This window comes from Danaus plexippus, chromosome Z (assembly GCF_018135715.1).
Source record: "Danaus plexippus chromosome Z, MEX_DaPlex, whole genome shotgun sequence".
Lineage (NCBI taxonomy): Eukaryota > Metazoa > Arthropoda > Insecta > Lepidoptera > Nymphalidae > Danaus > Danaus plexippus.
In genome coordinates, this window is record NC_083559.1 from 572,227 (window position 1) to 600,078 (window position 27,852).

The 27,852-nt window shown below is 34.4% G+C and overlaps 1 protein-coding gene across 1 annotated transcript; it reads right to left on the bottom strand.

The window, feature by feature from the left end:
• Positions 1-776: 776 nt before the first annotated feature.
• LOC116777078 (G-protein-signaling modulator 2) lies at positions 777-27,852 on the bottom strand. The gene is made up of 10 exons (XM_032670432.2): positions 27,628-27,852; positions 26,293-26,522; positions 25,868-26,146; positions 25,515-25,754; positions 23,522-23,786; positions 22,933-23,109; positions 22,177-22,370; positions 2,726-2,924; positions 1,943-2,071; positions 777-1,601 (listed from the first exon to the last, which is right to left on the bottom strand). The coding sequence occupies exons 1-10, from the start codon at positions 27,670-27,672 to the stop codon at positions 1,569-1,571; spliced, it is 1,791 nt and encodes a 596-aa protein (XP_032526323.1). The 5' UTR covers positions 27,673-27,852; the 3' UTR covers positions 777-1,568.

Here is a 27,852-nt window from a genome sequence, read left to right on the forward strand (position 1 = left end):
AGTTTCAAACACCCCTTTATAGGGCAGGGCGGTGGAAAATTGCATAATAGTTTCTTGCTTATTGCCTAGATGGCGCTATCGGAACTAAATTCTGTAATAAGCACATAACATTTAATTTGTTAAAAATTTACATTTACACCCGTTTTCGCCTGCAATGCCGTCGGCACGAACATCAGACAGAGATGTATAAAGTGTGTTAAACAAATAGGAACCTACTTTGCAGCCTTTTCATTTGAAATAACCTAGATTTCGACTCCAGCGCAATCTGCCGGAATAATTTGTAAATCTAAACTCTGTGATAAATTTCCACCGAAATGCATACAAAAACTCAATGAAATCGGTCCAGCAATTTAGGGATTCAGTGAAATACAGGTACAGTAGAATTATATGTATAAAAATATCTGCGTTTTGCGAAGCGGTGTTGCTAACAAAAAAAAAATTATATATACTATAAATTATTTTTGTGCATTGTCAATATAAAACTACAGTTATTTCGGGGATTATTTTCTATATTTTTTTTACAGTTATATTAGCTACAGCATTTATTTATAATAAAACTGTGTCAATATAGACGATACAATTTATAATCAAACTCACAACTATTGGGACATACAAGTTTTGGGATTTGAAAAACCAGATTTATATTATTATATATAAAAAGTCTGTCTGTCTGTTTTAAACAAAGGAAAACAAAGGAAATTTGGAAGGTTCAATGTATGACCAGTTCCAAAAATACAGACAGCACAGCGAAGGCTTGTGTCAGTAAAAATAAAATGTGACGAAAGCAGTAAACATTTATTTCAGCGTCAATAAACAATATGTCAGCACTTAATATACTTAGTTCATAATGTACTTAAATTAATTATAACAAATCATATAAGTGAAATTCATTTTATAAAGTAAATTTAACGTCAGTCAATGTGATTGCAGGTTACCACAGTGTATATAGACCCTTAAATATTTTGTGAATTCTTAACTTTATATAATATGGACGCCAACAGGGATTGTAATATTATATTTTTGTGTTATATGTATATATATACAGACTTTTCTATGCAATAAGTCGTTGTTCTACCAAAGGATGGCTTGATTTTTATATATTTTGTAACAAAGTCATCTTAGTGCCGCTCCACATGAAATCTGCCCGCAATCTTAATTTGACTTGTAGTTATCATATAAAAAAAGAAAATAGCACGATGTATTAAAAATAATATAAATCAACTTTAAATAAAACAGAGTCGATGAATATTCCTGTTGTGTGAGAATTAATATTTAATGAAATAATTCCGGTTAAAAAAAAAAAAAAAATGAAAAGTGACATATTATGGAATAGCTACATTGATTACAAACATCTATATTCGTCGGACCTTCGGTATGTGGCGGCGTTGGATTGTATAAGTATTAAAAAAAGAGATAATAGTAAAAGCTTCCGAATATAAAATTAAAGTTTAAATTGATCTTTTGATAATACATAAACGTTCAGGAATTGATGATTAAAATAATAATAAATTAAAATGGTTGTAGATTACAGAGTGAGTCCGCCGTCCAGCTACCGATAGACCTTCGATTTACTTCTTGGAGTTGGCCGACTTCAGCGGGATCTGAAAAATATGTTTTTATTTATATTACACACACACACACACACACACGCGCCACATATATGTGTATATGTGTGCGCGTGTGTGTGTACTAGATGAGAATCCAAATAGTTTTAAAAGTATTATACATACATGTAACTTTCTACTGGAGCACTATAATTAATTCCAGTTTTGTATATCATAACATATTTTGCGTTCACCACAATTTTGTATTAAACAAAGCAATTTCGTGATACGTTTTATGAATTTAAAAAGATGTTGTTATCGTATTCAGTGAGATGCGTAACGGTTATATTAACTGTCACTAGAAGTGCGACGGGTTAGTTACGAATGTTGTGACTAACGTTGGCCCGCTGGTCCTCCATGCGACCGGACTGAACGCGCATCAGCTGATTGAAGAACGCGTCGTCCGGGGCGACCTCCTTCGGCTTAGGACGGGGCAGTTCCGAGCGCTGGTCGTCCAGACGAGTGCCCTGGAATGATGAACTGGTTAGATGACCTCCATAAGGTTTACACATAGAGTTTGAAATTAAACTCCTTACGATTCTATCCCCCCCTCCTCCCCCACCCTTAATAACAGTTTGTGCCGTCACACAAACGGAGTTATAGCTATTCATTGGTATATGAATTTTATTCTCTGATGATAGTGTCGACGTTGACTTATGCAAAAGTTGTAGTAAGGAAAATTTTAATTTGCAAGTTTTTAGTACTATACAATTGAATAGGAATATTATTATATTAAAATGATTTAAATGCTTTTTTCGCACCCACTATATATATTCAAAGTACATACATGTTTCATTTTACATTAATCACGTGAACACGAGATCGTATATTTAGTTATGTGCTAGCTGGGTGGAAGGACGTTAAGAAGACGGGGTATCATTCAAAAGCTACTTTTGTAAGCTTGAACTAAGTACGAACCATAGCAGATATGGCTTGATATTAAGATGCTTTTTATTCGTAGATACAAACATTATAAGATGACGCAAATGCTCTGTGTATCATATATTTAAATGATGCCGCCATTGAAGGATTTACTGCAGAACCTAACTGAAGAGAATGCAAACATTGGACTTATTATAACTCCTTTGGAAGATAGTTTAAGTCGTACGGTGGGACGTTACCTGGACACGTGCGATCATGTCAAGGAAGTCCTCCTCGGGCCTGGTGCTGCTAGTGAGCATGGGGCGAAGGCCTGGCAGGGAGGTGGCCTTCGCTTCCTTGGTCTTCTTGAGAGGGCGGAGCTCCGCGCGCTGGGAATCCATGCGCTCGGACTGCAGCACCGATATCATCTCCATCATATCCACGACGCTGTCCGAAGCCCTAAGCACGAGTTACGACTTCAGTACACAAATATATAATATCTGTAATCCACAAGCGCACAGAAGCTTTGTGTTCTGATACTTTGAATAAAATACGAATACTCATCATACCCAATACTGTATAAATTCTTTGGATCTATTTTGATTGAGTACGCTCATTATCAAATAATAATGAACACATACATTTTCGTTTAATTTTATTAATATATTTTTGAAGTTGTAAATTACTTCCCATATTATTGTTCTGGAGACATTATGTCGCGTTTATATATAAATAAAAATATAAATCGGAATTTATGATATAATTTACTTAACTGGCGAGTACGTTTATAGCCACGCATGTAATGATATTATAGTAACAGGTAGGATTTAATCCCGTCTAAAACAGTTTATACTCCGTCAAAGAACCGATTTACGACTGAATATAAACAGCGACTGAAATTTCTATCGGTAATCGAGCATAAAGGATCTGAACTCTTAATTTATTTGACAAATGTTTCACTGTAGCTATTTTTGTGACAATGAGAAAAAAAATGTCTGAATCCGAGAAAAATCGATATATATTTTTTGGTCTATTTGATTTTGTAACCAAAAAAAGACAGATTCAAACAAATACATATGTATGTATGTACATGTTATATAAAAACGAACATTGTTTTACTTGGACCTCTGCAATTTTTAATTTATATTGAACATTTAACATACGTTATATATATAATATAACTGAAAGGATTTACCCTGCTAAAGTTATATTAAAATGTTAAAACGATTTACGTTTACGCGCGCGTGTTTATGTGTGCTCGTGTTAGTATGAGCCTGAAAGATACGAGTGCGTGTGAATGAGTGAACGAGTGAATGAAATTTACATTGAATACGAGCGATTGCGTACAAGTGCATGCGTGCCTGCACTCGAAAGGATCACAAACGTGTTCTATATCGAAGTCTAAAACATAAAACGAATCCGTTGATACGAAAGCTTTTCGGGCGTTATATTAATTTTCATTCACTATATTGAATAGCATTTCAAATACTGTATAATCCTCTTGAACACGATAAAGAGGACCTGGGAGCGAGCTACTGGAACTGTAATTATAATTTTCGAGTCGTATATTAAATACACTGCAGTATTAAATACATTTAATGCTATTGAATTTGATAGCTTCGAGACGACGACTTATATTTATTAAGATATTGAAGTCCTAAAGCTGCATCTGAACATGTACAAGGGGATAAACATGTTGAGAGTATCATATAGGAGTAGGATTTACCTTGAGATTTATTTCCATTGAAGCATTAGACATATATAAGGACTTAGTGGCACAATAGTAAAGACTTATGCAACGATAACAGCAAAAAATACACTCCGTCCCCTTTGGTTTTCCCGATAGCAATAAGTAATTTAATAATGCAAGCGAAGACGCGAAGCAGAGCGAGAATTTTATGAAGTGTATACAATAATAATTAGAGAGCAGATATCAGTCCGGGAGACTTAATAAATTTTGTGTTATAATTATAATACAAATAAAATACATAGTTTTTATATCAACAGTTAAAATTAATACTTCATTTCAGAATTCCAATTACCCCGAGGCAATAAATATTACAGCTCGCGATAAATAAGTTGCGGATAAGGTTTCACTTAAATACATTTTTGCGTACGTATTCTTTCACTTCTCCGTTCCGTGTTATTTGTTTTTCGTGTTTATTCCAGTCCGATTGTTTATAAATTGACGTTCAATTTAATTGCTATAGAGAAAACAACATCCGATGGCAAGTCGATGAGCTGAGGCTTCACTTAATGCATCAGGCATTGTTAAAGTCTGGGCAGGGCGCGGACGGACATGAACGATTGAACGTCAGTTGCAGGGTGTGATAAATTCGGGGGTGAGCTCTCATACGTTAACTATGATAAAAAAACAGATCCGTTTGTGCGTTGGTCGACGTTTCAGAGCAATTTGTTGGGTTAGGTCGGCTTCAAAGCAATGTAATAACTGGACTCTGACCTTAGCGCATCACGGGCGGCCGTCGTCGTTCAGTTTTCCAATCGAAATCCGTTTAAAGATTAACAAATAATCGAATTTAAGCCTAGACGATTGTCACGTACGGACGAGCTTGTCTTTGCTGAAGGGCCGGTTTTTAAATTACTTTTCATTTTATATTGAAATGGAAATATTTTTGAGTGGAAAAATATGTACAGTGATTCCTTTGTTCGGAATAAACTGTACTGCATATTAGTTTCCCTCGGACGTGGCGATGGCCTGTCGGTAACATTATACTCTGATAAACAAAATAATTTAAGCCATTAAAATGGTGAAACTAAATGGATTATTATTTATAAAATAACAAGTTCGAAATACGAGAGCCCTTTTGATATAATTTTCTTTGTTAATTTGGTAGCTGAAACACTAAAATCTTTTATATTTTCAACGAGTAAGGTATTAATTTATTTTCGCCACTCAGCCTTCGAGCGGTGTGGTGGTTTAAATCCGACAACCTCTATCGGGATAAAACTCTAAACGTGTTATGACATCGTAATACATCCGAATAATTTATCCGGCTACGATTTAAAATGTAAAATGTAAAATGTTTATCGAAATTCCCGCGAACGGATAAAGTTGAAATTAAAATGCACTTTTTCGTACGAGATCGCTTTTATAAGATTTTTTTTTTATTTATATTAACAAAACATTTGAATCAACTTTTTAACCATCACAGAGAGGTGTCAAGTTTCATAGTATAGAAACGAAATGTTGGCTTTAAAACCGATAATGTTATTTATGCGTTTTGAAGCTGTTAACCAGTTTTGGGATGCAGCCGTCCTTTGTACTCATCAAACATAGCTGATGCTGAACGGGGTCAGAATAGAATCTAACCAATACCTATACGCAAGAGAGCCTTCATTGTTTGAGGCTCGTCCTGAAATTTTGCATATTGTCAAGAGGATCGACCTCTTTTGAAGGGCTTACATATATAGTTATATAAAATAAATTGATTTCTAGTAATCACCTCACAAAGAAAATGTAGAGAAATAATGAAGCCGGTCAAGGACTTCATAAAATTAATTATGACGTCGAAGTTAAATCTTTTCTTAACTACCTACACTCAGTCTAGAAGAAGACGAAATTTAATTACGAAATAATTCTCAACACTAAAAAGCTATTAAACATATATATGAAATATTATGAAAATAATAAAACCGTTTGTTGTAAATTGTTGTTAAAATTCATCGCAAACATAAATTCTAAACGACGGAGAAAATTCGCAAAAAGGAAATTTAATGCACTTAAAAAAATTAGGTTTTAGACAAAACATAAATAAAATGGTACCGTGATCGTGTTCACAAAACATGCGTGGCGCTAAACGTAACACTCGCAGACAAAATCTAAAACTAACACTGAGCTTAACTAAGAAACAAATTAAAATAACAAAATAAAAGCAGAATACTTTTTAATTCAATCATAAACTACGCAGACATTCACAAAACTATCTGAAAGTAAAACAAAAAAATCGACAAAAATCGATTGTCAACTAATATAAACGATAATAAATAAATGAACACATAATAAGTATGTAATAACGACGGACCCGTACGGCAGGCTTTCGATATCGTCGTCCCTCTTCTTATTTTTCCTCATGAACAGTCCCCCGAGACACATCATGGAAGCAGCGAGAGCGTATAATGTGCCGATGCAAGGAATGCAACGCGTCACTCCGACCGTATGACCGGACCAGGCCGCTGTGCAAGCGCGAATGACCTTTATGTAAATTTTCGAAGTAAGCATCCTATAACAACCTGTAGACCTGCACTTTCAGCCGCGCATCCCTTGCACAGGTTGGCCGGTGTACGACGCCGCCCTAGACTTTAACACGAACACACTACGACTCAATTCTCCCCTACCACATACACACCTTATACTATTACGTTTCTCACAGACTGAAACCAATTATTGACAAGTTTAAAGATAATTATAACTCAATGTTCATGATGAAGAATTTATTATTTATGAATTTCCATGATGTTTTTACTTTAGGCATGAGAAATTATTATTGCAATAACTATTGGATTTATTTTATACAAACGGAATCTGTACGAAATCCGTTTAGGCGCTGCACAGGAGTGCGCAACTGAAAGGTTTAGTGTATTGCGTAGACCGCAGGTAGGCCTTGTGCACTTGATTTCTTCGTTTAACAAACACCGCAGGATGTAAGCTTATTTACCGGTGGGCTTGAATGCTCTATCACACGACGACAGCCGACTGCCAGCAAAAATATAAATATATCGTTTGATATTTCATACTTATCTTGTATTGAATTCTAGTAAATTAATTGTATATTATGACCGAAACAAATGCGACGCTTGTTGCGCGCTTGATATTTGTTTACGTATTATGTCCGGATAACGAAATTTAAAATGTTCATGTTTTTAAAGAAATTTACTTCGCGTATTAATTTACGTCTGTTTTGAAATCGGCTTTGATATTCTTAACGAGTTACGTCGAAACTGTCGGTTTGTTGCTATTGAAATGTGTTTTGAAATATTTTCATTATAAAATTAATTATGTATTTTATACATTATATTTTTATATATTAAACATTTACGTAGATAAACCCCTCAAGGACTCATTGTTCTATTTCTGGTAAAAAATACAAGGTGACTGGCTGCTATTTTGTAAACACTTTGATCCGGATTAATCGGATTAAAGGAGTTGCTGGAAATACTATTCCTATTTTTCCTTTAGTGTCAGAGGGTTAATGTACCTGATGTGGAAAATATTGAAATATAAAATCAAAATACAGATGTATTTGCAGACGAAAAATTCTGTTCGAGGACGGTAGTTGTAAAAAAAATTGTCTGAGAAGATTGTGACGTCTAGCATGGCGGGCATGGGCATGACTATGTGAAAATATATTTCTATAAATTTAATACAGTCAGTTTATTGTGTGTCCGTCTGGGTTGATAACAGACTGCGTTTTCTCATTCAAATCATGTTATTGGCTGATCAGTCGAAGGCAGCGTTTTGTAAGGTTCGACCGGAGAGTCGCAAAATATGAAACGCGGATGCATACATATTAATAAAACGTGAGCGAGTTATTATTTGATTGAACACATGATTACATACACGACATAGACTTTTAACGCATGTATGTATCTTTAGTTTGGTGGAAATGTTTATTAACGACCTGTAGGAGCGAAGGCTACACTAACACCATGATAAAATTCATGCTTTTCATAATACAAACTAATCGTTGTAATCCTCTTCGCATCGCATTATAATATTTAATGATCCTTTTAGAAGATTTTTTATAAAATATAAGTCGGTTTTGCATTTTAATAAAATTTCAATCTGTTGATAAATTTAAGTTTATCTCCGCGGCCACTATCCCAGCAGACTGCGCGCTATTGATGGAATAACGTTAATTAAAAGCCGACATTGACGCCTTTATATGCTTTGATGGTTTCCTTTATTTTATTATTATGTTGTATTTTTCTCAATTTATTCCTAAAATACAACAATATATACATCTACTGGAATGTCTATGGTCGTGTTGAATGACAAATGCCTAAGTTTCGTCATGTTAAATTAAGTTTAATTAAGTTTCTTGTTGCAATAATATTTCCAAAATTTATACACAGTATTGGCCGACGATTTTAATTGAAGAGAGTTATGAAACATGAACATAGCCCGGGAATTATCGACCTCGGTATAATAAGGTATTATCTCGATGTAGTGTATGATGTTTATTACAGACAAAATAATTAAAGCCCCATTGTAAATTATAACACGAAACGTTGATTTGAATATTTTGAATTTCGGCCTGTAGCATGGACAATGCAATTTGAACGCAGACCACAGATCTGTAATAATAATGTATACATCAAATGCTCTTTCAACCAAGTGCGATCACAAAGCCTTTCCAGTTATTACTCCAGTGCAATCATTAGCTCAATAGTCAACGGTAAATATAATTAGTGTGAGCGTTCCCCCCTAAAACACAACGCTATTCGTTAGGCACATACGATATTTAGTCTTATTAACAAAGAGCAGACACGACAGATTCATTCATTTTCGATGAGAGTGTCGATCGTGTAAGAAATCGTAGAAATAACCGTCATACAGATCTATTTGTATAATCAATAAATATTATAAGAGTTAAGGCTGTGAGACTGATAACTTCATTTTAACTACATCTTCGTCGTTCGTTTTTCCCCATTATTATTACTAACACATTAAAGTTAAATATTTTCTTCTGAAAATAATATCAATTTTAAAGTATCCCTCTACATGTGTTGTGCGCTACAATTATTGACGAAACCTATTGGCGAGGGTGTTCCTGTTACGGAAAAACCAATTGTCTTTTGTTCATGCATTTTTGAAAGTGACACGATCTACACAATAGTTATGAATTTGGATAATTAAAATCGCAGAAGCAAAATTCCTACATTTACATTCTTAGTATGGTGGGTTGGGCTCTAAGACTAGATGAATTTATTGAGTAACTTTTTTATGTATGAGAGTCTTATTTTTTTTCCCATTCCTTTTGTACCACGTACTTTCCTACACAGTGAAAGCTGCCTAACTGGCCTTAATGTGGAAAAAGGATTTCAGGATCAAGGTAAGGAGTATAATTTCATTCAAATTCCGTTCTAAGCTGTCTGTAAGGTAACTTTTATATTTATGTTCCTGTATATATGAACAATTATAAGTCTACTGGACGTGTTCATGTCACTTGATGCCTTCAAAACGGCTGGATCGAATTGAGTTTATTTTTTGTATGTATTTTGGTGGCGCATCGGATGGTTTAGATTTAAAAGTCAACTCGGCAGATGGCGCTGCAGCCGGTGTCTAAATTATATAAAATAAAAAGACTGCTTTCCATCTTCACTCTCCTCTTCTGTTACCTTTTATGTCCTTTTATTGTGGGTGGTATATAATAAAACGTTTTCTATTCTAACACTATTTAAATTAATTTTCACGTTTGAAAACACGTAACGATATCGTTACGATATATTTCTCGAGCGAGACAACGACATATGGACAGAATCATCATTGATCCCCAGCGGTTATAACGAGGTAATTCAATATTCAATGATTTTAACTTTATTTAATACGACCACATTTTTTGATGCACTTCCACATGAGCATACAGGTATTCTGTACATCGATATTATCGTAGTGAGGAGGTGATTATAGGTGATATAATAAATAGCTGAAATCTCTTTGTTATTATTTTCATTATTATAAAGTATGCGAGATTTTGAATATAAAACAAAATTAACAATTGTTACACGATTAATTATATAAAGACTAATCTGTTATTTATGTTTTTACTGTTTAAATATCTGTTTAAAAACAGTCATAATATAGAGATAGAGAGAGACAGAATAGTCACATATTCGTTGCGAGTGGATTATTGCAGACTTACTTAATAATGTGGGGGGCGCTAGCTGGCCATTGTTAACGTAGACGCTATTCACAATAGACTTTACAAAATTGTTAAGTCTAACAAATTAGCCTGTACGATAATTATGGTGAAGTATAAAAAACTTTAGTTGTTACACATAATAAAGTAATCTTATATCCTATAGAACATACCTTTATTTATGACGACCACAGTTACAACATACAGATAAAACAAAATACATAATATGCCTCCTATCAATATTTATAACAAACACAAATTAACATTCATTTAAACCGGTATAAATAATAGGAAAATAATTTCGTTGCATTATATTCGGTTTCCTTGTCCCCGTCTAATGGCACGCTTCATTGTAACTTGAAGTTATTGAAATTCGTCGACTAGCGCAATACCAGCTGAGTGTCATGAATGTTTTGTAGATTTACTACGTGTCGGCCCAATGTGCGCTAGACGTGAAAAGACTTAAGTCTTACTACGTACTAATGAAGATACTGTACAGCTTATGACTTTGGAGTTCTGTACAACCATGTACTCATATTAAAGGTACATAGAGTAAAAAAAATTTTTTTTTTTTTTCATATATATGCCTTGAGCCGGGGAAACTTTATATTAGATCAGAACACTACCAGAAGGTGAGGCCTCGGCAGAACGTATGTCGTTTCTCACAGTACTTAGAATAACAAATGTGTTTTAAATATAAAGTTAAGGAGAAGTCTATCGCCTCGCTCCTGCATAATTCATTAACAGCTTCGTTCAGGGAGATCGTTAAGCAATTAATGCACAATATTAAACTCGAAAAGAACAAAGTAAATCAGCCTGTATATAAATATGCATATAGTACAATAATCAGTCAACCTTTTATAACTTCGGTTAGTCTCATATATTTTTAATATAAAGCAGCAATCAATGTGGGACCACTATAAAATGCAGGAATTGTTTTCCGATACTAAATCGTAAGTAGTGAATAAAGAATTGAAACGTGTCTAATGTCTTCAAGGAGTTATGTAGCTACAGGCTGTGTTAGAAAGAGGCTTAGATCTGAGGATCTGCTAGTTGAGTGTGGAACCACAGCGCGAAGACTGTGCTCGAGAGGGCTTAGCTTCGTTTGATCTAACAAAACTTGTTCCTAAATATTGAAGTTTAAATTAGCTATACGATAAACAAGGTGCACTCCGCCTCGCAGTTATGTTTGTGCACCACCTTAGAGCGGTGCGACACGATAAGGAAAATATTCTATGTTAGATATAAGTAGTAAAAATAAAAAAAATATGTATATTTAGCGGTCATTTGACTTTGTCTATAATGTATTTTCATAAACGATGTATATTTTGTACGTTACTTGAGACGCTCCCACCGATACCATTCATGTTAGTCTTAAATGTAACTTGTTCGGTCGCTGCAGAGTGACCGAAACGTCGGGAGTATGTAGTTTGTAAAATAATAAAATACGCGTTGTATAATCCGAAAAATATTTGTTTCATTTATATGAACCCTCGCGGAAGTCTTAGATCTCATTATATTCTAGTCTTTTTTGTCGGATTTAAGACCTGCATAAATTTTAACGAGTACTCATGAAAATCGTTGACCCCTCGTGACCTCTTGTGTTTAAGCGACCGCCAAACGAATTCTGTTAGTTAATAGCTTCATTGATTACTTTAATAATATTTTTCCACCACACAGGTTTTCAAATGAAACAAAACAATGAATAGAACCCTAACTTCAATGTAAATATTTATTTGCAACCCCGAATCGGTCAACACTAACGGACTGTTCGCGGTTATAAATCAAGCGCAGAACCAGTAAATTGAAAATTACACGAGTACTTAGTCATTAATATATTTAAGATATAATGTAGCTTGCGAGTCCGTTTTGTAATCGGCCTCAAGTTCCACAAGTACAGCTGCTTGATGTATGCAGCGTTTATCAGACTATTAATTCATAGACATCGATTTTATTCAAACCGATTTCCTCACAACGTAATGGCTTGGTAAATCCAATCGCTCGTTACATTATACACTTGTCATTTAAGTTCCACATAGAGTATCAGATGCATCAAACGGGTTAACCCTTGTTTAAACTTACAGACGGTAATTCAGACGCAGCTCGCCCATGTTCAATCACTGTGAAACGAGGACAATGCTCTGTCAACAAACAAAACAGTCCCCGCTTTTTCGTATCCAAATAATATACATGAACGGAATTCAATAAAAACTATATTGACATATATAACGAGAAGCAAGCGCGAAAGGCGTAAGCAGAGGTATTTATTTAATTAAAAACTTAATTTAATTCAAAACATTTTATATTTATTTTGTTTCTGCCGACGAAAAGCAGAATGATCGAGGTACGTATCAATAAAAATAATTGTTTACAACGTTACGTTCGGAAATCACGAACAATAAGGGCGGGGAATATAACATCAGAACTGTAGACACCACAGAAGCCAGACAGGGATATATATGTTCATGGGACTTTTGTATCGTAGCAACTAGTTTTAATACAACGTAAATATTAATCGATAGTTGAAGTAAAAAAGATTAAAAATCAAGGAAAATACAGGATCGTTAATATTAAAGGTCATCGATTCACGCTTTTCCAATTAGACTTCAAATCAAGAACATTATTAATGAGTGTTCATAAAAACTGCAAAACTTCTTACTTGAAGCTATGAAGCCGCTGTCCCAATACAACAAGAAATATAACAGTAAAGTTATCGTCATAAGTACGCTTGTAAGTTTTCATGGACGCACAACGTACGCACCGCCTCAAGTTTTTCATTCGTAAGTGAGTTAGTGAATGAGAAACGGTAAAAACTTCGTGTGAATTTGCAAAACTTGTGGTAAGCAAAGGTTTCAGTAAGATCATGTCAAAAATATTGTAATCCTGGCTCATTACAAATAAGTATATTATGTATATAGCAGTTAAGTTTAGCTCATTGGAACGTGAATTTAACTAGCAATTTATTAAAATGGTTAAAATTAAGTTAAGTGAGACAGAGACGAAACCTTTTAGCATTCCATGGATTCACCGTGCGGGTGCCGGGTCCATCGCGTTGCAGGGAGAGGAGCTTCAACAATGCCTGGGATTTGCCACCAAGGTAGTGGTTAAGGGGAACCTATCTAACGCACGTTAAACGCTCACCGCCACCGTCAAGGCTCCTCTCTCTACCTAACCAAATTTGAAAAGAACCTGCTAGGGCTGCCTTGGAAGTGCCTTCCAAGAATGAATTGATATTAGTTCTGAACAGGCCCAAGTCTTTTAGTAGGTTGTAGAGATATTTTGCCGCTATACCTCTCGCTCCCACTTCTACTGGGTACAAATTCAGCAGAATTTAACTAACATTTTATTAGAATTGTTATTCTATAACCGTATGGCCATATGGTATGGGACGAGAAACTATCATTTAATATTTTTTCAGCAAAACTTTTGATATATTCTCGTAAATGCAATATAAATTCCTGTACTAAAATCGTCAAATGTTCATATTCGCTTTGTAAAAGATTGTTATTCAGATCATAATATTACGTTGCGGGTTAATCACGCCTTTGCGCACTAGTATTAGTTTTTGAAACTATGTTTTAGGAACTCCTAACACGTAACAGTTAAAAATTAATTAAAAACTTGTAGCAGTGTACCTGTTTTATGTAACTGGAACCGTTTCTGACATTTAACTAATGTTATATGTTAAAAAACTTTATTTTCATTTTAGTATAGAAAAATTTGTGTTTATTTTTTGTATATAGTTTGACGGAATACATTTAAGCTCTTGTTTGAGACAGCAATACTTAAGACGCGGTTAGTTTTACCGCTACGTTTAGCGACGAAATTAGTTTATTTAAATTCTCAAGATGCGACCTCCGCCTTTGTAAAAATGTTCACAGCCTGATAATAAATGATTGCACTTAGTTATGGATACTTATTTAATATTATTAAAATGATCCGATATAACATTTAATAAGTTATCAAAATACAAACGAAATATATCCAAAAATTTGATTCCTAACCACGTAAATTAAGTCAGAGAACATATAGCCAACGAGTGAAGTAGCCAAGCATTAGTTTAACATTTCCAAACACAGGTTATCTTTAACTTCGGGCAGATAAAATATGAAATATCATATAAATTATAAGGGCTATTCTACACAGTTTTAAATGAGAAACTTAATAGATTAAAGACTATATCTATTTATATCTTTTAACATGTAACGATTATTCCAAGTTCAACAGTAAAATATAAATGTCATAACGTTGTGATTTTAATAAATATCCTTACGCATATTTCGTCCGTATCAATTTTGACAGTATTAAAATCCACGTTGATCCGTGCGTAATTCTCTTGATATTCGATGTAAAAAAATTAACTTCACGTATTAATATCGCGAGTAAAAACATGACGTTACACGTTACGTTTATTAACTTAAAGCTTTATTGATGGAATTCGTTTTGTAATAAAATAGAAGGTCCTTGAGAAATACCTCTATTGTTTTGAAATACATTTCTGTATCGACGTATAAGACGCGTTACCAAGACAATGAAAGCTACTCATATTACTTTCTGAGTCATTGTATAGATTGAAGTCACGAGAAAAATTATTAAAAATGCTATTTTATAAGAAATCAATGTGTTATTAACAATATAAGTTGTCGCAGCCAAGGTTGAATTATCTTGAGCGGGTCGAGGAAACTAAGTCTTTGAAGTAGGTTGAATTTTTATGAACAAAATAGAGTGAAGTTTTCAAGGATCGTCATGCATTTTTAAGCCCGACACAATAGGAGTGGTGTTGTATGTGTGTCTGTCTGTGGTGTTTTATCTCGAACGGATCGACCGATTTCAATGCGGTTTCTGATCATTTGATAGACAGTTTCTTGCACGTTTATTAGCAACTAGTCATATTAATAACTATTAAGTTGTTCACGCTAGCGTATATCATTGTGAGATGACAATGGACGAGCCGGTTTATTTAAAAAATCTAATAAAATTGATTTTTTTGAAATCACGTACGGTATTGAGTTATGCCTTCTTTAACGAACCGCGGACCTACAGAGGAAGGTCTCGTAGAAGGTTGTTATTTTATTCACATAACAATAAAAGTTTTGTTAAAAAAAAATAGTTTCATTGTAATTATCGTTTTACTCTGATCATGTAAAACCAAGATTTTTTCACAATCCATGCTTATGTAACTATCTGATTGGTTACTGTCTAGAACTAACGAAAATTCTTTATTATTCATCGGGCTAAAGAGCATATTTTAGATCGATCGATATGTTATCCCATGGCGTTTATTACGATTATAGAGAGTGGAATAAATGACATGAAATTTACTCATAGGACAAATCATATATATATATATATATATATATTATAATAATAATAGGATCTAAAATATTCACTTTAATGATACTAATATTATTCGGTATTTCGCGAATTTCATTATTATTTTAAAACTACATAATCCCGACGTTTCGGTTACTTTTCATCAACCGTGATCACGGGCAGGCGGGATGTGAGTGTCTGTCAGTCGGTCTTGTTATTATGTTTGTTACGAACTTCGTGTACAATGTTTGCGCTCGGATGCTAAAGCATTGCGGTCCACTAAGCCCGATCAATTACTGTAATTTTGATGAGGAGTGAGGAACTTGTACAAACAACCAGCCAGAGGTAATTAAAAATGGACTGGTTAACAAAGAGCAGCATTTAACAGGCGGGCTTGCTTAGTCAGTTATCGTCTAACTTTTGATTTGCTTCGATTCCAAAGAAAAGTTGCAATGCAAGAGCATACCATCCTTTTTTTATTCCTGTTAATTACACAGGTCTACGACAAAAACACTGTCTGCATGAACTTAACTAATTTGTATGTATTTAAGTGTTCTGAAAACAAACAAAAAAATACTCAAAAAAAATTCCGGAACGTCTGATTTTTTTGCAAAACGCAGAAATTTATCGAGATTTTTGGGCTAATTTGAAGTTATAATTAAATAGGTAAAAATTTATATTACTTATCGATTTTAAATATAAACAGGCCATAACTAACATAACCTTCTAAACATATAACGTTTTGTGTGAATGAAATCAAAAAACAAACTTGTAAGTTGTGCGTGAACGGGCGCGTTAATAGTAGCGCGGCACCGTGACTTTAACTCGTCAGTGATTTATAGATCGGTCCAACATAGTACAGTCGTCTGTACGGAAGCGTGTTGTACGCCTGGCAGTTATATATGGTAATACAGCAACTTAATATTACTGATATGTAAAAAAATATACTTCGCGTATTTTGGCTTAAAACTTGGAGATCAGGATCAGTTTGGGCACCTCATAAAGTCCTACCACCGCTTCATATAGAGCTGGGTTGATGAAGCAATTTGTAAAGTCATTTCGGAGAGATGGAAATTGCTATATACTTAGTATCAAAGTTGCCAGGCCTCTCGGAGGCAAAGTTGAAGGAAGGTGTTTCCGTTGGACCAGATATACGTTGGCTTAAGGTTGATCCACAGTTCATCACAACCATGACGGATCCTCAAAAAGAAGGGTGGGTTGCCTTTAAAGAGATTATAGAAAATTTTAGGCAATAACAAAGACCCTAACTACAAACAAATCGTGAAGCGAATGTTGAAAGCATTTCAAGCTTCAGTTTGCCTAACGGGTCTTAAAGTACATTTTCTTCATTCCCACCCGACAACTTTGTAGAAAATTTAGGAGATGCGAACGAAGAGCAAGGTGAACGATTCCACCAAGATATTAAGGAGATGGAAAAAAGATATCAGGGGAGATGGAGCGTCCCCATGATGGCAGACTACTGGTGGATGCTTCAGAGACCTTCCAGATGCTTCCAACACGCGAAAATGTACCAAATGTAGTCTCAGAGGGAAAAAGAAAAGTGTTTAGTGCTTACTTATGAATGTATTTTGGATAAATAATAAGTTTTGTTACGCGATTATTAATAAATTAATATATTTAAGTCTTTTATAGTTTATTTTAAGATGATAACTGATTTAACATAGATAGCTAAAGTGTCAGAAAACGTGACGTTCCATGACTGAATGAAAATCATTTTAGGTTTCAGCACATCCAAAAATATAAAAAATTCGCAAAAAAATCCAAAAAGCTCTCAATTTTTTTTTTTTGCAGACCTGTGTTATTTATCAAAAATATTTCGTTTGCACCGTTGGATAATGTCGTCCGGATGAAAGACATATAATTTGATTGTTTTATGAACGTCATTATGTAATAAATGTTCAATAATATCCGATATTAATTCTAAATCTATAACGAATATTGATTTTTATAGGTCGAATCCACGGAGGATTCATCTCGTCCGAAACCCAGTACACTTAATGAGTTAGGAACATTTAATATAAAAAATTACTAGCAATTTAAAAAGTTTATCGGATTTTCGGATTATCCAGCACTAATCATATAATATGGCTCAAGCGGAGGTCTAAATTATTACAATCTCGCAATCATATTGAAAATAGGATGAAAACATCGGAATTATATTAAAGAAGCATATCTGAGCTTAAAATTTTAAGCTAATGAAAGTCTAGGAGGATGTTTTGTCAGACAAATGTAATAAAACACAAGCATATTACTATAGTAATGGACTGGGTGTGGATTTTAACCCTGGATTTACACTCACGTGCGAGTCGCGAGACGAGGCACGCGAGTGTAAAAGTAGATTAAAGATTACTCTCAGGTATCAAGGTGAAATCAATAAAAGCTTATTTATTTTATACAAAGTATACGTCGAGTTAATAGAAGCCATTTCTGTTAGTAAAGTTTTAACTTAAACTTTTAACGAACTAACTGATAACACTAGTTTACAAAATTTAACTTTTTGTTTGATGATTTGTTTATGTCAAATCTACCCTCAAAATTTCTTCAGCAGCTATAGTTAGTTTGTTTTTGGTTTTGTCATTTAACCTTATAAATTAATTGGTAACGGTCGTATTTTAGTGTTTTGAGATAAATATCTAAAGTTTTTTCAACATGAGCAGTTCAAGGAGATGTTGTTTGAATAAGCCAGATCACTTTTGTTACATTTGCGGAGAATATGCCTTTCACTATTGCAGAAAAGTTATATCACAGTTGGTGAAAAATACCTATTTTGACTATTTTGGGATGCCTTTGGATAAAAATGAGAAGTCTTGGGCGCCTAATTATGTTTGTAAATCGTGTGTGGAATATTTAAGATTATTGAAAAGTGGTAAGAAGTACCTTTAAATTTGGAACACCGACTATTTGGCGAGAACCACAAAATCATCTCGAAGACTGTTATTTTTGTAGCGCGAATGTAAACTGTTTAAACACAAAAAATCGGGCTAAATGGCTGTATCCCAGTACTAGTTGTGTACAACGTCCAGAGCCGAAGCGATTGCCTAGCTCTTCAGTGCCTACAAAGGTGTCAGAACCCTTAGGACGAGACATTGAATGTACATGACAGTACGTCACAAAATGATGCTGATTTTGAAGGTATGCCCAAAGAGTCAAAATGCTTTACTCAAAATGAGTTAGATGATCTTGTTAGAGATTTAAATCTTTCTAAACAAGCTTCGGAATGGCTAGCATCAAGGCTCAAAGAAAAAAAATTGCTTTCCCCGGGTACTAAAATAAGTTTTTATCGTGAAGGAGAGAAAGAATTACGATGGTATTTTTCCGAAGAAGACGGTATTACCTTTTGTTCAGACATCAAAAACTTGTTGATAAAAATGGGCTTGAAACAATACCAACTAAACAACTGGCGTTTATTCATTGACAGCTCAAAACGTAGCCTTAAAAGTATTTTATTACATCATGGAAATAAATATGCTGGGCTTCCTATAGCCCACAGTACAACGTTAAGGGAGGAATGTTGTAACATTTCGCTAGTTTTGGACAAAATAAAATACAATAACCATCAGTGACAAATTAGCGTTGACTTGAAAATGGTGAATATACTTCTCGGTCAACAGAGTGGTTACACTAAGTTTCCCTGTTTTATATGTCTTGGGACCGTAAAGCTAAACAAGAACATTGGATAAGAAAAAACTGGCCTTTGAGGGAAACGATGGAGCCTGGAAAGCAAAATATAGTCCACAATTCATTAGTAGCTCGTGACAAAATCATCCTACCACCATTACATATAAAACTGGGCATCATGAAACTATTTCTTAAATCACTACCCAAAGACGGCAAGTGCTTTTCTTACATTTGCCAAAAATTTCCGCAAGTCACTGTGGGAAAAATTAAAGCCGGTATTTTTGATGGCCCCCCAAATTAGAAAACTTATAAAAGACACTGAATTTAAAAAGTATATGACAGATTTACAACTCAAGGCTTGGACAGCTTTCGTCTGTGTGATGCAGAATTTTCTTGGAAATAAAAAATCTGAAAATTACATTGACCTTGTAGAAGATGTTCTCGTACAATTAAAAAATATGGGGTGCAATATGAGTATAAAACTCCACTTCCTACATAGTCACTTGGACCGGTTTCCGGAAAATTTAGGGGATATGAGTGAAGAGCAGGGGGAGCGTATGCATCAAGACTTACGCATCATGGAAGAGCGCTATCAGGGTTTCTGGGATACGAATATGATGTCTGACTACTGCTGGTCCTTGATACGTCATTTTCCAAAGTCTACACATCAGAGAAGAGCTTTAAAACGTAGTTTTCTAGAAGTTAACGATTAAATATGTTTTTTTTTTGTAGTTTTTCTTAGTAAATACGTTTTTTTCTATTTATTCTTATATAGCTGAAACTGAAAAACTAGAGCTGATAAAAATATTCTAATTATATTTTTGGAAATGGCATAGCATATCTAATCAACAACAATTAAAATTTCTTTGGCAACAGATATACTGTAAACTAGTGTAATTATTCGTTAATATTGCATCAGGTAGACATTTAGCTCGGCTGGCATAAGCCTGAATTCTATTTGATGACCGTCCTTAAGGTACGGTGCGTTCTTAATATATATTTTTTGGGACACTTCAACGGAAATAAGGCCAATCTATTGAATTCTAATGATGTCGTAAATCCGAACGTTTGTCATATACATTGATTCTATACAGCTATCTCTTACACAATACTGAGCTGGTTTTGATGAAGCTTTGCCGTGGTGTAGTTCAATGCATAAGCTGTATTTTGCTCGATAACATCGTAAATGTTGTATTGTGTATGAAATCACGTGGTTGGATACAGTTTGTATAGTTTAAACAAACAAAATTTTGTATAAAAGTAAGGAAAGTTTATATTATGAGTTGAAAGTACGAGAGGATGAGGTCTCATTGAAGCTACTTGTATTTATATATATATATATATATATATATATATATATATATATATATATACTATATAATAGTACTGGAAACTTCGCTTGATAGTCTGATATAAACATTTTGACTTTTTGGACGTTGTGATATTTTTCATGACAGCGCCATCTGTGAGTGGACAGCGGAACTACGTTAAGTCTATATAGACTTCGACAGACAGACGAGATAGTATGAGAGCAGAGGGGCTTGGTGATTTTAATACTATCAATAATACTATTAATGTGATAAATGAAATTATTTGTGAGGATTTATATTGAGAGGAATATATTGCTCTTAGAAAAATTTTTATAATAAAAATTTAGCTTAAAGGAGAGTAAATTACTGACATATTACCATGTTTATTTGTTTATAAGACGATAGTATATTTTGATCTAAATAAAAATTTTCTCTCATACAAGTTACAAGCCTATATTTATTTGGTTGTTTGTTGGTAATAATTAATGAGCAAGTGATGAAGGATTTTGACATGCCTCGGAAGGTTGGACTGTAATAGGAATTCATCATCAGCCTATCAGAGCCCACTGCTGAGCAAAGGCCACTTCTCACATGGAGAGGGTTAGAGCATTAATCACCACGCTCGCTCAAGACGGGTTGGCGATTTCAATCTTATTATTTGAATATAAGACCAGGTTTCCTCACAATGTTTTCCTTCACCGTTTGTCAGTGGTGTCTGAATACTCTTAGAAAGTACATATGATTCGGAACAGATCACATTGGTACTTACCAGGTTTCGAACCTGCGCCCTCACGTATGAGAGGCGGGCCTTTAACCTCCAGGCCGCCACGACTAGGAATTGTACTAATAGGAATTGTAGTTTATTAACATTTGATCCGAGAATATTTCTGGAGGAACCGGAAATGTAGATCATTTGTATAAAAAAAAATTATAATTAAATTTCAATGGTTTGAACTTTTGAAAATATACACTGAGATTAAACCGCGAGGGTGTTGTTAAAAATACGTTGATTTCGATAGATAATATGAACGAGATAAATAAAAAATCGTTTTCAGTAGATGACAAGTAACAAGACCAACAGACACTCCCATCACGTGATCGTAGCTGTTGAGTTAACTTAAACTTTGTTAAAATATAATAATGAATGATAAATTAATTTCCTATATATGAGAATTAGTTTCGTTTTGACTCGTGACGTCACTTAGAGATGTTTTCTGAAGTGAAACTTCTTATGCTACCTCCGACAAGGTCGCGTTAAACGTCTAACGCTGAGGGAGAGAGAAAGAGATACAGGCATGTATAAAGTAGGAGAGAGAGGGAGAGTGAGTATGGAAATTCCAATCACATGCGCATTGTTCTCGCTATGCAGCGAATTAAACAATGTGAGTGATGAGATTAGTTAAATACGTACTCATTCTGTATCAATTAACTTATAATATTCATTAAATTATTATAATTAATTTATTTTTCAACAAAACATTACGAAGTTTCCCTTCTCTCGGGGTTATTTTATATAGTGTTAGTATGTTTAAGGTGTGAAGGGATGATGTGTGATGGGTCAATACTCACTGGTTCTTTCCGTTGCTCGCGGATCTCTGTAGCTTGGGTCTGTTCTCCTTGTTCTTGTCAAGGCTTGCTCGCTGCTCGTCCATTCTATCAGACTGACACCGAGCCACCAGCTCTATGAACTCCGACGGATCACCTTCGTCCGACTCGCCCCGGCTGATGTTCTCGCCGTCCTTCTTCTTAGAGTCAGGAGTTATCTGAGGATGTTTTATAACAATCCTTTGTTAAATGAGATCTTATATTTTCATGAGTATTCATTGAAATAAAAATATTATTCTTCGTATTCACTACGCGTTTGAAATCATTTTTGACAACATAATCCCTAAGTTTCGCTTGCTCTGCAGCAACCGTGATCAGGCAGACGAGACGAAAATCTTAGTTTTATTCCTTTGTTAGTTTGTTAATAATTTATATATATATGTAGAGATTTTAAATATTTAATGTATAAGTAGATCTATAGGAAGAAATAAAATTTGTTGTCTCTTATTGTGATATGTAAATATGTTATTACAATTTTCGTTGGCCGATCTATTTCTCCTAAACTTTGGAACGGACATACAATCTGACGATACCCTTTCTGGCAGACGGCCGGTGTATTCGATTATTCTTTGTTAGTTTTATACTTAAACTGGGAATATTTACTTTTGTTTCACGAATTTTATAAATTATCAGCTCAGGTCAAGCTATCTAGTATTGTTTAAAAACATCTTAATATAAGCAAAGAATCACTATGAATATAGTTACATAATTTTAACAAACCTGTATTAAAGACAACTGTTCCATGCTCTGTCTTCGCACCCTGAGCGCGTTGAAGGGCGTTCTAGGGGCTGGTGCATCATCAGGTGGGGCTGGGGTTTGTTCCGCAGGCAGACCCAGGACTTTGCACAGATCACCTATGTTCATCTGTGCTGTGGCCATGCCCAGGACGTCCCCTAGCTGAAAAGAAAACGTGATTATATATATGGTATCGTTGGTTCAGCAGTGACTTATAGATCTTATATTGTAATTCTAGTTCCTTAGGGTGTATGGATGTTTGTTGCACTTCCTCGCAAAAACGACTAAACCGATTTTGATGAAACTCAACAGCAACGCATCTTATATATCCGAATAAGACATAGACCATATTACTATACTATTAATATTGGAATTCTGTATAATTGCCATCGTATCACGTCAGAAAAGTTATGCTGTATAAACTCACATGAAACAAACTAGATGTCGCTACTCTTGGTTAACCATATTTAATGTTTAACAAGCTTCATACGTTTCCATCAAAGTCCACGCAGAGAGCTGTCAAAACTAATATATATACGTCCTGCAGACAATAACCAAAAAAAAAGAAACTGACCTCTTTGGATATATTGTAATGCTCCTTAGCGTAATATAGCGCTTTCTCGTGATTGCCGAGCGCGGCGTGCGCGTTTCCCAGCGACCAGCAAGCTCTGCCTTCACCTACTCTGTCCTGCAATCTCCTGGCCGCGGAGAGATGCCTCGCGTGGTACTCCTCAGCGATCCTGTACTCCCTCAGCAGGGTGTACGTGTTCCCTAGCGAGTAGCACGCCTGTGCCTCGACAGCTGCATCTCCCAGGTCTTCCGCTAAAGCCAACGTCCGCCTGAGAATTCAGATCGTCGTTAACGTGCGCACTAAATTTATATCATTATTCATAATATATTTATTTATAAACAAAATAAAATCGTTGGATAAAAAATAACTACTTCACTGTCCCAGTACTGAATATCTAAAATTAAAGATACCACAAGCAAGATTGACACCTTGATACAAATAGCTTTATAATATAGAAACTATTCTAAGCTCGTTATTTAACATTCAAGCCTATAATTTAGAACGAAATATTCCAAATGTGATTTACGTATCGGCGTTTATATTAACAGATTTGTATTGAAGTGTGCAGCGGTACTTATCACGATGGAGAGAGATCAACAATCTGATATTCTTATCATTCGTCAAACAAATATTTGGAACATAGAAATTTTCGGCGTCACATGTTTATTACAAAAAATGTCTCTGTAATATTTAATATTCAAATTCAGGGATACCAACATTTCTTAACATATCTGGAATCACTATATAACAAGTTTTTGAGAAAATGACTGACATACGAACACACATACATACATAGAACATTAATAATAATAAACTACAATTTTAAGTAACAAACAAACAGACGAACCAGTATTTTTTTCTTACAATAGTTATATATATTGTTATATCAGCCTATTTACATAGGCTATATATAAATTAGATAAGATCATTTTTTATATATATATATATATATTTATATATATCTGTGTGTGTGTTTTATTAGTTTACCCCACTCAGATATCATTACCACATACAAAACCCTGTAAAATTATTTTAGATAACACTAACAAAGCCAACTTGCAACAATAGTTATGCAATGATAAAAATAAAAATCGCCTTGTAATTCTTAATAGCAATAATATTGATTGTGATTTAGTGATATATCGCATAGCTATATGTAAAACATTAAAGTCAATGCCATTAGCGATACATGTATCCAGGAAAGCTATTTATAAGGACAATATGCTAGTAACTATATATATTGTAATTATATAATTCAGCAGGCTTGAAATATATGGTTATTCTTATTTAGTATATCAGTTAATTTACACACACTTATTTTAGTATCAGAGAATAACGCTCTATGGAAGGCTGTAAGTGATAATCGTTAAGGCTGTTGTATTGAGAACGGTACGGCTTTGATGAAATTAAGCTATGCAAAGCAAAATTCTTTAAAAAATTTACAAAAATTACAGCAATATTAAAATGATTATAGTAGAAATTGTTTGGAACGAAAGAGTCATAAAATTTAAACAGTTGCTCTGCATATAGTGCATTTATTTTATTATAAAATATAAGTGGCTGTGCAGTGAGTAACGGGCTATGAGGGGTCCATATGGGACTTCAGTACTGAGTTAATACTTAACTCCTCTCGTAATAGACGAGATTGGGGTCACTTGTCCCCCCAAAGAACCAGAACCCAAAACATAATTTGGACCCAAACAAATTTAGGATAACCTCAACTTTTAACCTTTGTGTTAAATGATAACCGATTAAGATTTGAATATTTATAAGATGTATAAGTAACTATAAGCAAACAATAGCAAATAGCGTTTAAATGTAACATTTACAAACTTCGCTTACGATATTATGCTATTTTTTTATTTTATACAACTAACATTATTGTGGATGCTCGGCAGGGCTATGTTTAAGGTTATTATCGCTTATCCAGCACAGCTAGTTTTGGGATAGTCTGAATATATGCTTAAAATTTTATATTTAATTTTAATACACTTACTTATAATGTTCAGCTGCATTCTCAAATTGACCGAGGAATATATGTGAATTGCCCAGATTGCTGTTAGCTCTTCGTTCGGCAGCACGATCACCAACCTCTTGGGCTATCCGCAGTCTCTCTGTGTGATATTTAATGGCCCGGGTGAAGTCACCCAGCAGATAGCAAGTGTTCCCCAGGTTGCCGCACGCTCGACCCATAGCTTGGCGATCGCCCAGACTTCGCATTAGTTCGAGATTCTCTCTAGAACAGCATTATGATAATGTAATATTTTAAATAAATGGCAGTAGTTAAGTAATGAACCACCAGGAATGAATAACTACAAAGTGTGATATGTACAGCTGATTCGAACTCACTCATAGTAAGCGACCGCCTGCATCAGACAGTCCCTAACTTCCTGTGGGAAATGTCCTGGATCGTTCTGGCCGACCCTCCCCAGTTGCTTCCCCTGGGCGTGGTACACGTTCCCCAGGTTGTAAAGCGCCCGACCTTCACTCAACCTGTCGCCCAGTGAACGGGAGATTTCTAAATGACGTTTGCAACATTGGATAGCCTCACTGAATTTTCCCATTACTTTCAATGTGTTACCCAAGTTGCCTGATGCCTTCGCTTCGCCTAATTTATCGTTCATTGTTCTGGAATATTAAAAGTCCGATATTAGGATTACTACTAAATGAGCATAATGATAAGAATACATAGAAACTTTTTACTTAGATCTCATATGAAAAGTTTTTATTGTACAGACATACACAACTATATAAAAATGTATGTACCAACTCACCTAGCTAATGTCAGATCATGTTTATGATATTGCATAGCTTTATTGTAATCTCCTAAGTAGAAGTATGCATTGCCCAACTGGCTGTATATGGCGCTGAGGGTACGCAGGTCGTCTGTACCCGCCTGTATAGCGGCTTGGAAGAATGCGACCCCAGCACGACAGTCTCCTGCCTTACATAGCCTTTCACCTTCCAAAGCCAGTTCGAGGCACATTGAACCACCATCGCAACTCTTTAAGAAATCATTTTAGTCATTAAATATATATTATTCCACACTACTACTACAACTACTACATAAATAAGATGATTTACTACTACTACTAAATCATCTTATTTATTATATCCAAAGACAGATTCAATGAAAACATCAAATTGATGATCTCATGATGAGAACTCATCAACATTCATGTAATAGTGATATCGGATGCTAATTTTTATTTATTAGGTATTAAAATGAAATGAAAGCTGGTTTCTAAGTTAGATAACGAGCTGGCGTTATTATCGTCTCACACATTCATGCTTGTGCAATACAAATATTTGTGTTTCTGTGTGTTCCTCCGTAATTAACGTATTTGTTCCGCTGTTATATAATTCTGTGTAACAGATCGCTGAAGCATTTATGATAGTTTTATGATAGTTACAACATTGCTAGATTTATAGTGCTATTTATCTTTGAAGTAGCATTTGTGTAATGCTATGCTTATTTAATTATTGTGTTTATCATCACTTACATGAAATTGTGCCTTAAATTAATTTCTATTTATAAAACCATTATTTGTCTAACCATAGCAAAAAGATACTATGACATAATGTAATTAACTTATTCTAATATAATTTGCCAGAAACATTCACTTATATTAAATAGTACAATAAACAATAAAGGACTACACTAGCTACAAGGGATAGTAGTTTCACAGTACAACTAAAACTCTTAGTGTACAATGTAGTAACTTGTAAGTGTTGTAAATATTTTAACATATTTGTAATTTTCTTCATAACTTTGTTTTTCCTACATTCATTTTACTCAAAATACATTGTTTACAAGGAGACATTTGTACTTGTTCCTTAATGATCCTCTAGAAGATAAATTACCTGACTATATTTTGAATTCGCGTTATAAAACTTTAATGTTAAAGCGTATAATAGTCGAGTTGTAGCTTCCGTATTAGGGTTCCAGTGAGTGAGTCATGATCAACGTCCTGTCCTATATTGGCATTAAATGAGGACAATAAAATTAATCTTAATTTTAGGGTCATCTAAAGCTATTAAAATATATACTTCCGTGCTAATTAAGGAAAGTGAGAAGTTCCAATTTTGAATATTTTTACAATACGCACCTGTGCCTCAGTTGAAAGGTTCTCAGCACTCGCACTAACGGACATTTTATGGAATAACAGAACTGACAAACTCAATAGGAAAACAAAAAATAAAATTAAAACAGTTTCGTCAGATAATGTTCATAGTTGTGATTGTTTGATTTATATGAGTTTACATGGGCGTGAACAACACAGTTATCATACAACTTCAAGAGGTACAGTTACTCAATTCATAGTTGTAAAGTT